The 14,474-nt window shown below is 38.7% G+C and overlaps 1 protein-coding gene across 14 annotated transcripts in view; it reads right to left on the bottom strand.

Moving 5' to 3' along the window:
• Positions 1-14,474, bottom strand: part of RAPGEF6 (Rap guanine nucleotide exchange factor 6) — a 124,009-nt gene that overhangs the window by 20,620 nt on the left and 88,915 nt on the right. For 3 of the 14 annotated variants that reach the window (XM_014253127.2, XM_014253131.2, XM_014253121.2), the window contains exons 16-23: positions 13,875-14,118; positions 13,110-13,309; positions 11,930-11,944; positions 8,996-9,236; positions 7,594-7,977; positions 5,183-5,394; positions 4,221-4,344; positions 1,762-1,785 (exon numbers count right to left, since the gene is read on the bottom strand). In XM_014253127.2, the coding sequence (XP_014108602.1) occupies positions 1,762-1,785; positions 4,221-4,344; positions 5,183-5,394; positions 7,594-7,977; positions 8,996-9,236; positions 11,930-11,944; positions 13,110-13,309; positions 13,875-14,118 (1,444 nt within the window). Of the gene's footprint in view, positions 1-1,761; positions 1,786-4,220; positions 4,345-5,182; positions 5,395-7,593; positions 7,978-8,991; positions 9,237-11,929; positions 11,945-13,109; positions 13,310-13,874; positions 14,119-14,474 lie in introns of those variants that run through there. The other 11 variants (XM_014253133.2, XM_014253128.2, XM_088063788.1 and 8 more) reach the window with 7 other exon arrangements.

Raw genomic sequence — 14,474 nt, forward strand, 5'->3', positions numbered from 1 at the left:
CAGACTTTAATCAATGAAAGAGGATGCTCCTCAATATTCCTAATTTTGAGCTCTCGAATTTATCAGTAAATGAAGCAAAAATAAGTAATACTGTAATTTTTAAAGCACATCAGTTGCTCTCCCTGACAGTCACTCTTATTCACACTGAAAGAGTGACCAAACAACAGATTTGGGTATAGTTTAAACAGTCACCTCTGTTTCAACTGCCAAAAATCCTACAGCCACACCAGTTCTGATGCATTTTTAAGTAAATGGAGATCACATGTAAATTCTAATGGAAAATATCAAAGTTGTTCAACGCTGGGTTTGTGTGGGGATTTTTAAATATTCAGATGAATATTTTTAAAGCTACATGAAAACATTTATCAAGATCTTGTGTGTTTACAGAATCACAAGTGGCAGAATAAACAACATCAGGCACAGAAGAGCCATAATGGCCACATGAGTCAGAATGGAACATGTTAGAGAAAATCCAAGGAATCAAGTACACTGAGCTTAGAAAATAAATGTTGGAAAACAGCTGACTGCAATATCTTCAAATACATTAAATAAATCATTCTGAGAGAATATATAAGCTTAAAAACTGACAACAATTTATAGCTTAATTAAATAAAAAAGTAATGTTATTAGAGACAAGGAGTAGCAAAAGGCATGATGGAGTGTTCACAGCTATTTAAACAAAGGGGACACTCCTGTCTCTTGATGGATAAGGACAAAGCCATTCTACAATGGTCAGGAATTTATGTTTGGTTTTAATGATAGAAATATTTTATTGTTTATGTACAGAATGGGATTTTTTTCCTTTCAAGCCTGGATTTGACTTTTTTAAGGCAATTTAATTCTATTTCCTTTAACAATTATTTTTCCTTATTCCCTTGTGTTCACAGCAATTCCAAGGGTCAGAAATTTACAGTAGCTCCATGGGTCCTGCCTATTTCTCCCCATGAGCTGCCTTATGAGCAGTTGATTATTGAGCATCAAATGCTGCCAGCCAAGGGCATCCACAGCACTATCAGGGACCAGATTCCAAACCTGCTAACCCCAGTATGACCAGCCAAAGTCCTGTCACTGTCCCCACTGCTGCTATGCAAAGGCACACAGGTAATACATTATGGGCAAAAATCCATGTAACACATAAAATATGGCTACAATGGCAATCTTAAAATCACTGCCCCAGAGCAGGCAGGCATTTCCCTGGCCAACATCAGAACTCTCAACTTCAGTCATTTAATGATCCATTCCTCACACAACCATCACTCCCAGTGGTATCAATGAGGATTTTGGTGCAGGAAATGTGAGATACATTTCAAATATACACTAAAAAGAAATACTTTGAAGGTTGTCTGAACACAAACTTCAGGGAGGAAATTACATCATTACCATAATTCAAAGTATCCTTGTAGTTGAAAATGCAGAATGGATTCAAGTTTTCTGTAACATGTTAAAAGTCAAGTTACTAATTTCATTTACTTCCCAAAATAGTTTGCCTTCCAACATAACTGCACAGTGGGTTTGTTTTTTTTTTTAATGCGCAAAGCCAAAACTCAAACAACTTATCTACTACACAAAAGCAACTCAGAATTCTTGTAGCTGCAGTAAAATGTTGTCTGTAACCCTTACTCCTGTTTTCAAAAAAACATGTATTGCAGGGTTAATAAAATGCATGCTGTATTTCAGATGCATGCACTAACGAGGAGGATGCAGTATGTTAAGAGTTGCATAATCTTTATTTATCTTAGTTGCATTCAGCTCTACACTTACCCCAAACTTCTCCACCTCTTCTTCCTGTAAGCAAGAGCCATATACATTGAAGCATGTATTTGAACAGAAAAGCACAGGAAAAAAATAAAAACAGTTGAGAGTCAGGAAGAAAGATGTAGACAGGAAAGAACAGAAAAGAAAAATCTCTATACAGCCAAATTCTTCTCAAACAATAACACAATGTTTTTCTGAAATGCAAGGGTAAGACTTGACAAATACTTTAATATCTATCAGTTTTTTGTTAAACCTATGAGATGAAAAAATCAAACTTGCATTAATTTATTTTATTTTCTGTAAGTCAAAATTTGATGGAGTGCAACTCATTCATATTACAGAAAATGGGAATAAATTAATTTATGCTTTGCATTAGGCCTGGTGAAAGTGTATGAGAAACTGTCACTATCAATATTCAATTTTGTGATACTGTTTTCTCTTGATTGTTGGCTGGAAAACAAGCCAGTTGCCAAATACACCTTGAAAGCCTAGACGCTTTCTATAATTGGTAATGAACTTGCGAGCAAGTCTCATGTTACCACTAATACACATCCTTTCTTGTTGATTTTTCATCTTCAAAAGCATTTATTTGGTGCTTCATAACACAAACTGATAGATCAAACGTGAGAGGCAATGAAAATTAATATAAATGACATGAAAACATGGAATTATTTTCTTTTAATCTTTGGCACTATCTCTAATATTAGATGCCTAAGCAGTTTATGGCAGTGTGTGTAATTTAAATTACAGGCATTAAAATGCATTCTGTAATTCTGAAAAACCTACTAAAAGTAGCTATTTAATATTAAATTTACCTAATGATTAGACTTCATGAGGTCAAAGGAAGTGCATGGGCCATCTGGGAAATCTATGTAAAGGCTAATTTCAGCTGTGAATGCCAAAGTTTCTGAAAAGCAATCACAACTTCTCAGTAGCTGACTTTATAATTTTATGCTAAAAATGAAATCTTACGAATTCAAATCCAAGTGTATAAAGGTAAATCTCCACTGTGAAACAAATCCATCTTTAAATAACATTAACAAGCATCTGTTATTTTTGGCTCAGACTGTGCCATTTTTAGAGTCACAAAATTAGAGAACAGTTTGTGTTTGGAGGGACCTTAAAGTTCATCCCCTTCCAGCCCCTGCCATGGGTAGGGACAGCTTCCATTAGACCAGGCTGCTCAGAGCCCAATCCAGACTGGCTTTAAATGCCTGTATTTAAAAAAAATAATAAAAAATAAACATCTTTCCTGATAGCCAGCCTTGCAAACAAAGACCAGACAGAACTGATGATCCTCTGTGAATCCTGACCACTGGACTACCACAGGGAACCAAACCTCTATGCTCTTATAAATGCTCCCTTATCCTTGCATGCCCTATTTCCTTCCACTGCACAGATGTAACTGTGAACTGAATTCACACTTCAGAGACAATCACAGCTGCACAGGTGACTGGAATTTCAGGTGGATGAAGCACACCTCACCCAAAAACTGTGCACTGAGTCTCCTACTTGGGCTACTCCTTCCAGGGTGTTCAGAGAGCTCTACTCTGCCGCAGTGCAGAGGAACAGGCAGCTCAAGACAGTATCTTGACATTTTTTGAAGTCAGAATCATGTGTCTATTCAGCACCAGACATGACTTTGTCCCCAAGTCCCACCCAAACTGCACTCTGAGGGGTCTTGTCTGGCCCATTAGTTTGAGGCAGACAGCGTAAGGAGGGAGGCCACCATCCATCCCATAGACACCTACAGGATCAGGACCCTGTATGGACACAACAATGATGCTTTTAGCTCAGCCAGTGGGAAGAAAACAGATGCAGGAAATAATTCATTTCCACTAAATCTGGAGCTAATCAGCACCAGATTAGAAGATATGTTACTTTTACTCTGCAGTTTGTTAACACTGAGCCTGGTTCAGCATCAAGATAAAAAGAGAAAAAATAAGAAAAATAAGGCAAGAGAACACCCTCCACCTGCTGAAGCCTGAACACATCAAACATTTTATGTAGGTGGAACAAGCTGTGCTTAGAACAAATAAAAAAATTTCAGTTTGAATTTAATGTATTATCAGTAGGGTTCTGTTTTGAAACATTTCAAATCTATACATCAGTGATTTAGGTGTTTTTTATCTGTCTCTCATATCTAAATATTGTACTCCATAATATTATATCTCTCTCAAAACTATATTGACACTAACATTTTATTTGGCAGAAATATGTATCATTAAAATCAGAACTTATTCTTCTGTGTTTTTTAAAGGTAATAAATTGGTTTATTAGTCATTCAAAGCAGGTCTGGGAAGCTTTTTTGCTTCTGTTTTGCCATCATTTGATAAAGGACGTGGTTTGACGGTAGATGTCAATGATGAGGTACACGATGAAATACCAATGTGCTGATGTACACAGAGACCCACATCTCCCCACACCGAGACCTCTTCAGTGCCACTGCCCTTCCCATTGCACACCTTTGTCTGAACATCACAGCTGGATCCATGTTTGCCGAGGTCATTCGGACAACTTGGCGAATTTCTTTGGCAATCATCCGGAGTTTCTCGAAATTTACCAGGCCATCCACTTTAGAATCGTTGCCTGCATAATTGCAACACACACATAAGCAAAAAAAAAAAAAATTCTGAGCAGACACTGTGCCTCTAGTTCTTCCCTTGTTACCCTTCTTGCCTCCTTGCCCCACAATCAACACAATTTTTTTTAATCAAAACAGCAAGAAAACAGGATGCTCTTGCAAAATACTAATGGAATCAGGCCCACTTGGAGTACCCGATATTCTTTTGTTAATCTATTTCTAAAGTAACAAGTATTAGGAGGAGGAAGAAGGAGTAAGTGAACTATGCCCAAATTTACTTGCAAAATGTCAAAATAATATACAGAATTGACATTAACAACATTCACATCACAAAAGAAGTTAAAATAGTTCTGAACCATCACAACCAAGAATTATGCATATTTGGAAATGGTTCATCTTCACCAGTTGTGAACAGGACTTTGTATAAACATTTAAACAAAAACCCCTGAAAATGTTGAAACCAAGAGTAGGAGGTGTATCACTGGAGCTGTGCATGCCACAACATGGAATGAAAACCTGGCAACATTACAGCAATAAGTTTTTTGTAAGAGAAAATATTTGAAGTAGTATAGCTACCAGAGAGCACACTCACCTATGCTTCCACCCTAAACCAGTACAGCTGAGAAGGATTACAGCATTGCTTTCAAAATGTTAAAAATATGTGTTTTATTTTTAATTTTTGTGTAGGACCAGTCTCTTCATATTTTATTTTACTCCTACAAAGGATCCCTCAAAAGCATCCTACTGGTGGCAGCTTTGTTAGACACCTGTTGACACACTAAGCACTGAAGAGAGGTCTGAAGTACATTCAATGTTTCATTTATTTTCTCTGTTTGACATTACCTTCATGCAGAAATGTAATATCTTTCTTGACAACAGGGAAAAGTGGGATAATTGGAGGCTGCATGCTCTGGCTGCTGAGGATGTTGCGATATTTTGCCATGTTTCGAGATGGATCAAAAAGATCTTGAAGGTCTCTGAGGTGCTTTTCATACTTGCTGGGTAACTTTTCCCAAGTGCCTCTGAGACGAGCCACCGGTGCAAGATTTAAACCACTGCAAAGCAGAAACATTTCATTATTAGCTGTGAGCAGAATCATTACCTTTCAGAAAGAAGTGAAGGGCTGGGGGTTGTTTTAAGGATTAAAAATAGCTTTCCCAAGGTTAACTGTGAAACTGGCTGAATAGCAGGCTACAAGTTCATCACAATAACCCTCTGCTCTTTCAACAGGACTGTAAAATCCAGGATTGCTCAAGGTACAATTTCCAAATTACTGCCCAAATAGAATCTCTGTAACACAGGACTGAGATCTATTTAAGAACCACTTCCTGTAAGAATGTATGCCACAGTAAGAACAAAAATGGTAAAAAATGCATGAGGTGAACCAATGATTACACAGAAAATGAGAACTTTGCAAAGCTCATCTCAAGCAGAAGTGGCAAGACTTTAGAAAGAAATTCTTCCTTATGAGGCCCCAGCACAAGTTGCCCAGAGAGGCTGTCAATGCTCCATCCCTGAAGTGTTCAAGGACAGGCTAGATGGGGCTTGAAGCACGCTGGTGTAGTGGAAGGTGTCCCAGCCAATAGCAGGGGATTGGAAAGAGTTTATCTTTAAGGTACCTTCCAACCCAAACCATTCTGTGATTTTCTGATTTCAGACCTTTAGACAAGAGTATTTGTACATGAGCGACAGATTGAGGACTGGAAGCAGCAGATATGCTAAAACTTGTCACTGGGCCCTCATTCCCACTAAGTAAAAATATATCCAGAGCTATTTGGATGCAAAAACACCCCATTATATAAAAACATTAAATAAATAAAATCCATCCTTCCTATCATAATTTGTCACCAATTATGCTCAAAAAATTCTGCAATAATTGCACAGTCCTCACCTTTGCAGAACTGGAAAGAGATGTGCTCCAGCATTCCTTAGCAAATCCAGAGCCACACTGTCACTGAATTTGCTAATCTCAGTTGTTATTTTTTCTGGAAACTTATTTTGTATTTGGTTTATTTTTTAGACAAATTTCTCTCCATGCTATGCTAAACAAAGCCTCCTCTGACATGAAAAAGTCAAATATATGCCAGCCCACAGCGTTTCTTTTCCATGCTATGTTAGGACGGTTATCTTCCCTACGTTAGGACTGTTATCCTCCTATTTCATGAAACATATGGCATCAAACTGCTGTGTAGGACAAGACAAGAAAGAGAATCCCTGTGCCATATGCTAACAAAAACATATTCTTCTGGAAATAAGAGTAAAACAAAAACTAACTTATGTGCTTTTTTTTTAATTTTTGAACAAAAGACCACTTTAGTCATGGCCTGATTGGACTTAACTGAGAAGCAGAAAGAGTAATTTCCTTACCTGCAACAAATCATGAAAAATTAAGGAGCAGAATATAAAAATTAGAATCAGTATCCATGTGTGTATTCCCACATAATGAGCAGCCACAGTCTCAATGACTGTCCAGTACCCTTCACAGAAATTCATGAATTCTTTAATGACTAACCACAAGCCAACACATTTGATGAACTGGTTAGACATGGGAAAAAAAGATCTTAAAATGGTCTTTTCAACAATGCTGCTGGAATACAGCACAAATGTCTGATGAATCACAGTGCCTTTTTTTCCCTACAGTAAAGGCTGGGAGTAAGATAATTGCAAACAGAGGAAATGCTGAACTCTTGCTGTTAAAGCAGCAGCACTCAGTATAAATCAGAAGAGAAAGCTTAAATGTGCAATTGAAGAGGGAAAAAATAAAATAGAGAAGCAAGCAAATGACAGGGAAAAGAATGAGAAGAAAAATGAAGCCAAAACAAGAGTGAGTTGAGGAAGTCCTTACAATGGAAGAAAGAAATAAAGTAATCTTATCATCACATATATGACTCTGGAAAAGTAACAATGACAAAAAGAAGGTAAATTGGGTGCCAAAGTCACAGAAAATGACACAATGCTCGGGCAGGTTTCTGCAGTTCATCAATCAAACAGTGCTTTGCACCCATCTTCTCTTTTCCTTCAAGGTACCAGTGAAAAAGAGACTGTCACACCTAGCAACTCAACAGGACTGCAGTGCTGAGGTGACAGTGCAGCGGCTACAGTGAAAATCCACCTCTGACCAGTACAGCTTTGGAAAACCACCTAGCCCCAACCATAGTCTGCTCAGCATATCCCCATTTCTTTTCTTTCTGTCTGGATTACCAGAATTGCCTGTGACAGCATCAATCAGATCTGAGAAATTAGAAATATTTTACCTTATCACTGCAAACATGGAATTGAAGTTCTTGCATTCTCGACAGTGGAGAGCAATTTTAATGAAATGCTTAATAATCTTCATTCTTTTGAGTTGGTTGGGTTCGGCTAAAATTTCCATGGCAACCCAGAAGGTCTCTTGATTTATGACATCCTCAAACTGTTTCAGGTGAGCATTCCCTGTTTTGGAGTCCAGCTTGTAAAGGTCATCAATGTATTCTGTTGGCTCGATGTTTCGGAATAATTCAAAGTCCCGCATGGAAAGCTGAGTGGCCACTTCAATGGTGCTCAGCTGGAGGAGGGAAATTTGGCTCTCTCGGAGTAGCTCTTGAGCATCCTCATCTGAGCACAAGGTCTCTGTTTCCATATTGTTTTTCAGATAATACCTGAAGAATAATTGAGTAACAACATTAGAGACGCTCTTCATAGAGTTTGTGAACACAAAGACATTGAACTCTACCAATCACTGTGAGCATATAACATAACTATGTACTTCAGTTAATGTAAAATAACACCATTACTTAAGTAAACAAACATTTCAAAACTCTTTGTTAATATTTTTACACTGTACCCTATAATACGCTGTAGTGTTCACCTTCAGAAAAAGGTAAGTTACTTTTCAATTTGTAAATTTAGCAGTGAAAATAGCATTTTAAAAACACACTAGTCTTGAGAAATCTCCTGTTAATGTATTTCTAAATTTCTTACACTAATCTAGTGTGGGTTTTTTCCCATGAATTTAGTATGGCATACTAATATTTGCATTAAGCACAGAGTATTCAGGAAATGAAAATATTTGAAAAATTCATTTCATGGTCCCAGGTAAATCACTTTCAGATACACAAAAGTTTATTACTCATAAATTCCCTGTGCTAGTTGCCTAGCACAGACAACTACAGAATATTTCACTTTAATATACTTTCTTCTGGTATGGATCAGATAAAACCAAAGTGCTTAACATTTCAGAAACATTAAGAACAGTTTATTTGAAAATGGAAGAATTTATCTCAGGTTAATATCAGTTTATCGCAGCATGACACAGAGAAAGAAATTAATTGTATACTGTAATCCTCAAGTACATGTGAGAAGTGTCAAAACAAATATAACCTTTTTCTCTAGGTGTAAGCCACTATATACATTATCCTGATCTGCTAAATTTAGCTGTCATCAAGCAAACTTGCTGTAGATTTAGGGAGGGGTGCAGAAGAGGAAGGTGACCCAAAGAAGAGAGGGAAGTGTAAGTTACTGGCATTTACTTACTTGTGCTTCCAACAGACACCCGTCTATTTTAATTAAAACATCTCTCCCTTATGCTGGGCTTTATTATCATGGAGATCTTTTCCAACATAAAATGTTTCAATCCGGAAAGCCAAATAAAAGCCAACCAAAAAAAGGTATATTTACCGTCCATTGAGCTGAATCCTGTCAGCCAGCTTGGAGAACTGATCTGGGAGCCTCCTCTGTTTGATGACACCCTCAGGGCTGACGGACACCTCACACAGGGAATAGGTCTCGGGGGCTCCTGTCAGGTTGAATTCATGGACAGCATGACTCACCACCTCCTTTGCTGTAGTGTCTTTGCTGATGATGATGTAACAGCTCTGCTGATCTGCTTTGAAAACTCGTATCACTTGATCTGGAATATCTAAAAAAAGAGTGTAACACCTTTAATGTGTGAAGTTACTCTTCCCTTGAAAAGACACAAGGTCACTTGGAGAGGTTTCACAAGGGCATGCGATAGAACAAGGGGGAATTGGCTTAAGCTGAAGGAGGGCAGGTTTAACTGGGTATTAGGGACAAATTCTTCCTTGTGAGGGGGGTGATGCCATGGCACAGGTTGCCCAGAGAGGCTGTGGACTCTCCATCCCTGGAGGTGTTCAACACCAGGCTGGATAGGGCTTGGAGCACCTATAGTGCTATAGTGGAAGGTAGGGGGTGGAACTAGATGATCTTTAAGGTCCATTGCAAGCCAAATCATTCTGAGATCCTATGATTTACTGTCCCATTTGATCATCAGGATACAAAAACAACCAGCTTCTGAGGAAAAGAACCAGGCTGGACCTGAAAAATATTTAAAATACTCTGTGTTTTCCTTAATCTTTGTAAGGGAAAAAAAAAGACTCTTCTCCTTTCTGCTCTTCTACAACTCAATTACTGTACCATCCCACGACCCCAGTTAAAGTATAAGACATCCAGGTACGTAACTAGACTGTGCACTGCTTCTTCCCAGTGTGTCTTAAAAACTTTGGCAGCATCATTCCTTCTTTGGCTCTCATGTGTCTGTGAGAGCCAGATCCACACACACGCCAGGGCAAGCTTCCCAGGGATGGGAAGCCACTGAGTACGGATGGATGGGCTTGGGGTGGGAGGATATGAAGAGGTAAGCAGATTTGGTTGCTCCCAGAACTAGCTGTGAGCTTTTACGCTTGCTCTCTCCCCTGAAGGAACTAAGCTGCTGCCAGTAGTTAATTCTTTGGCTGGTGTCTTGATTTATAGCACATTTTATGTATTATAAATGTATAACAGAACAGCTTTATCTGAGGCAGCCTACAGCAGGAAATAAGTATCTACAGAAACATGTGTTTAATTCACAGCATGAAGACTGCAAATAATTTGCTCTCTTAGCTACTACAGAAAGTTTGATTTTCAAAATAAAACCGATTTTAAAAAAATGTCAAGAGTCAAAATGCAAAGTAATTTCAAGCACAGGAAAGCCAGTTTTTCCTTTCCCTGAAGTCTGAAGACTAAAACTTCACAACTTTTCTGCAGACCCGAGAAGGTGGGAGGATATTGCTGAGGCCTCAGCCAAGGCTTCAGAGTTTGAAGCTCTCCCAAACACCACCGAAAGCAGATGTGCCATAACTCCTGCATCAGAGATCTGCAGTGAGAGAAGGGAAGGGCTGTCTTTAAAGCAACAGCCTCTCAAACAGCCCTTCCCTTCTCTCACTATTTGTCCAGCCCTTAAAAATGCAGTGGTAAGTGACAAATCTGTGGATTGAGACAAGTGATCTGCCCTGGAGCACCAGTGATGATCAGGTGTCCCTCTGCCCAAGGGGAACTGGCCCAGGGAATCATCCTGCTGGGCAGAGCATCCTTCAGGCACTCCCAGCAGCAGCTCTCTGAGCACTGTTTTAGATGCTGCTCCCCCCAGTGCCTATACATTGATTTTACTCCATCAAAATCCACTACTTAAGGAGGCAACAAAGATCTTTGAGGGTAATGACCTCAAAGTAAGGGGTTACTTTTTCTTGCATTAGGACTCAAAGGTGTTATGGGCACGAGTAGAAGGAATTTCAAGGTAAAAAGGAAGCGGGTAATCTATGATTCAGCACCAAAGGTCCCACCCATTGGAAAAAAGAAAGGCTCAACATCAGTTATAAATAAATTTTAAGATGGAAGACAACATGGGTTAAGAATTTCTGATTGAAGCTAATTCCTCTAACAGTTTCATGATTATGATTAACACATTATCAGAACACTCTCATCAGAAGCTGGGTTCTAGCTGAATAGAAGACATTCAATATATAAGTGAATAGGAGCAATATAAGGGAGAAGTAAGTATTTTGCAGTTTATTTCGGAGTGAAAGTGGTGGAAATGACATACTGAATAATTAGAGAAGTGCCTGCACTCATAAAAGTGGTAATAAGGAAACAGAAGAGGGAAACATCTATACTTTGGTATCAACGTACCTAAAAACCAGAACACACTCAATGTGTGGAAATGGTGGAAAACTGAAAACTGAAATTTAATTGGGGAGAAAAAAGGAAAAGGTAAAAAAAAAAAGGAAAAGAACCATGCAACCAAAAAAATGTAACTTGTGACAGACAAAAGAAACATAAATTACAGGCACATTTCTGTCTTCATGGTCTTTGCTTTTAAGCAGGCAAACATAAATTATTAAATTAATTTTTTTATGCATTATTCAGCTCATTTTGACAATACAAAGAACATTTCAAGTTGGCATGCACAGAATTTTAGTTATGAAGTACAACAGAAGAACAAGCTAAATCTCAAACTGTTATCCTCTGAAACTTTGGTTCTGTGAATGAGATATAAACAACTCCATCCCTTTAAAGCAAGGCCACAGAGAACCAGAGGAACCTCCCAAAGGTCATTCAGTGTGCTGGGGGCAGAAATGGAAATAAAATGCAGGTCTCCATCTCAGCACAGTGCCTGTATAGGAATCTATGGATTTGTTTTAAGGAAAATTACAGAGCACAGGGCTATCCAATGCCCTACAGTAATAACTATGCCAGTGCAACGTCTGATAGTGTTAAATTTACAGGCAAGCCATGCAATATTAAGGTCTACAGGATGCTTTACATAAGGATACTTACAGTAAAACCCAACAGCTGCAGACAGGAGAAAAAGAAAAAAACATATCAACACCAAATCAAGATTGAGATGCTTACAAAACTTATCAAGTGTACAGTGCCAGAAATAATATGTTTTTCTCTGGCATTCAAACACGGCAGCATATTTGTTATAGCAAGCTTAAAGTAAAGCTAAGTGAGCTGAAGATGTCCTGCCCATGGCAGGGGGGTTGGAATAGATGACCATTAAGGATCCTTTCCAACCCAAATCATCCTGTGATTCTATCCAAGATGAACTAGTTATCACCCTTTCATATTAAGCAGTAACTTGTATAGTATTAAATTAAGATTTTTAGAAAAACGTGTAGCTGACATGCAGACTGCAAGGATCTGAAACTGCAGCAAAAAGGAAAATTTTTTGCTATGGGTATTTATGCATCTGATAGGATGTATCTGTGCACATCCCTTTTAAAGGGGAAATCTGCAAGTTTATGTAAACTTAAGTCACAGTCACAAAACACTTTACAAAATATGTCACTAGGTACAGAACTTACAGTTAAAATAAGGAAAAATTACTCTTGACAAGACATGTTTACATGCAGCTGCATATTGCAACAAGGAAACCCCATAAACTGGATTCCTAAAGCAAGGAATCTAGTGATTCAACTAGTGAATCTAGCAAAGCAACCAGTGAAAGCCCAGACCACATATCTCAAAACCTTTTTTAGTATTTTAAACATACCCTTGAATATACATAATGTTTGTAAAACATGAAACATGAACATCAGTGTGCTGGTACCACAGCAGTCCTATTCTATCCACAATATTGCTTGAAATACACTGACAGATGGAAGGATGGACAAGTCAAAGCACGGAGGAGAGATGGCAAAGGAGAAAGGGGCAGACAAAGACAATCTTCTTCCACCACAGCCAATTTATTACAGTAAATTAAAGGCTCTCAGAACTGGCAAAATACATTTCTTTATAAAAAATAACTTAGTCCCATATTACCTAAAAAAAAATAGGCAAGAGATATTCAGGCAGTGTGGATTTTCAGTACATCTCCAGTTTGGCCCTGTTAGGCCCACAGGATGTACAGGCAACTGCACTCAGCACTAATGATGCCAATAACAGTTGCAATTTTTCCCCTGACCCAGCTGCCTTGCTAACCATCCTGTAAATTAACCTCAAGCTGCCATTTTACCTGAAGGGTTAGAGAAATCCAGAATGCTGGTTGTGGGCTGTAGCAGGTCAGGGCTACTGGATGAGAGGGTGCCTGGAATGGGCATGATGGCGAGGCTGTGCCGGCACTGCCGTGTCCCCACGATGCTGTCATCCTGTGACTGGCTCATGCTGCCATCACTGCAAAACAGGTCTGGTTCAATTATCTGCATTAAATTCCTCCTATTCATTTTGGGATGAATGAAAATAAGAAAAATAATGGTGTTCAGCTGTTTTAATTACATGCTGTAGAGAGGCTTTCAAAACAAGGATAGGAAAAAAGATTTGAAAGCATTCAATGGGAGAGAAAAGATATTTTGGTCTTGCTCTGCATTCATGGGGCAGATGCCATGATTTTTTAAAAAACATAAGCAACATGAACATAATGACTAGAAATACTAATCAATTGGTATGTCTTAATGTCCTGAGGCTGAAGGAAGGGTAGGTTTTAGGTAGATGCTAGGGAGAAATTCCACCCTGTGAGGGTGGGGAGGCCCTGGCACAGGTTGCCCAGAGAAGCTGTGGCTGCCCCATCCCTGGAAGCGTCAGGGCTGAACAGGGCTTGGAGGAACCTGGTGTAGAGAAGGTGCCCCTGCCCATGGGAGCACTTGGAATGGGATAGTCTTTAAAATCTTTAAGTTCCCTCTCAACCCAATCCCCTTCCAACCAACCTATGATTCTATGATTAAAATATCACAACCTAATAAGGAAGAGAATTTTGTCTTTTTGACAAAAGAGTCAGACAAACCTGAACAGTTTTGGAGGCAAGATGCTGAAACGGGTCTTGTCTAAAATTTTCCTGATTCTATTTCTTCCACCAGATACAGTGTTTGCTTTCATTTTCTTGTTTCCTTTTTCACGGGGAAACATCTGTTCCATATCTCCAGGCATATCTGGGATAGAATAACGGTTGTTTTTCTTTTCTGCTATTTTTGGAATATGTGGAATTCCATTCTTCTCCTGTCCTATCCTGCAGAGCAGCTCCTTAAACACTGTAAGAGAAGATGCAAGTGTTGTAACCTTTGCACACTCAGAACTTCACAATTACTTCTTATTTTCCCCTCAAACCTTTTGCTTCCCATGTCCCAGAGAGAAAACAAGGAAACACTGTATTCAGGGCAAAAAGGACTATACATTTATTGGCTTTTTTTGTTTGCATCTTTTAGGTAATGGAGTGCACATGCTTCTTCAAGAGTAACTGCAACACAGACTGGTATTTTCCCAAACTGTCTCTGTTTGCTTCTACTAACACTACTGAACAGAAGCTGCATCAAATTTCCTATTGCACTTACGAAACCAAGCTAGTTTGTAGAATGTCTGATATTCTCAAAGCTAGAATTCCATGGAA

Source organism: Pseudopodoces humilis, chromosome 17, assembly GCF_049639895.1.
Source record: "Pseudopodoces humilis isolate 2021_Gansu_Grassland_sample_001 chromosome 17, ASM4963989v1, whole genome shotgun sequence".
Lineage (NCBI taxonomy): Eukaryota > Metazoa > Chordata > Aves > Passeriformes > Paridae > Pseudopodoces > Pseudopodoces humilis.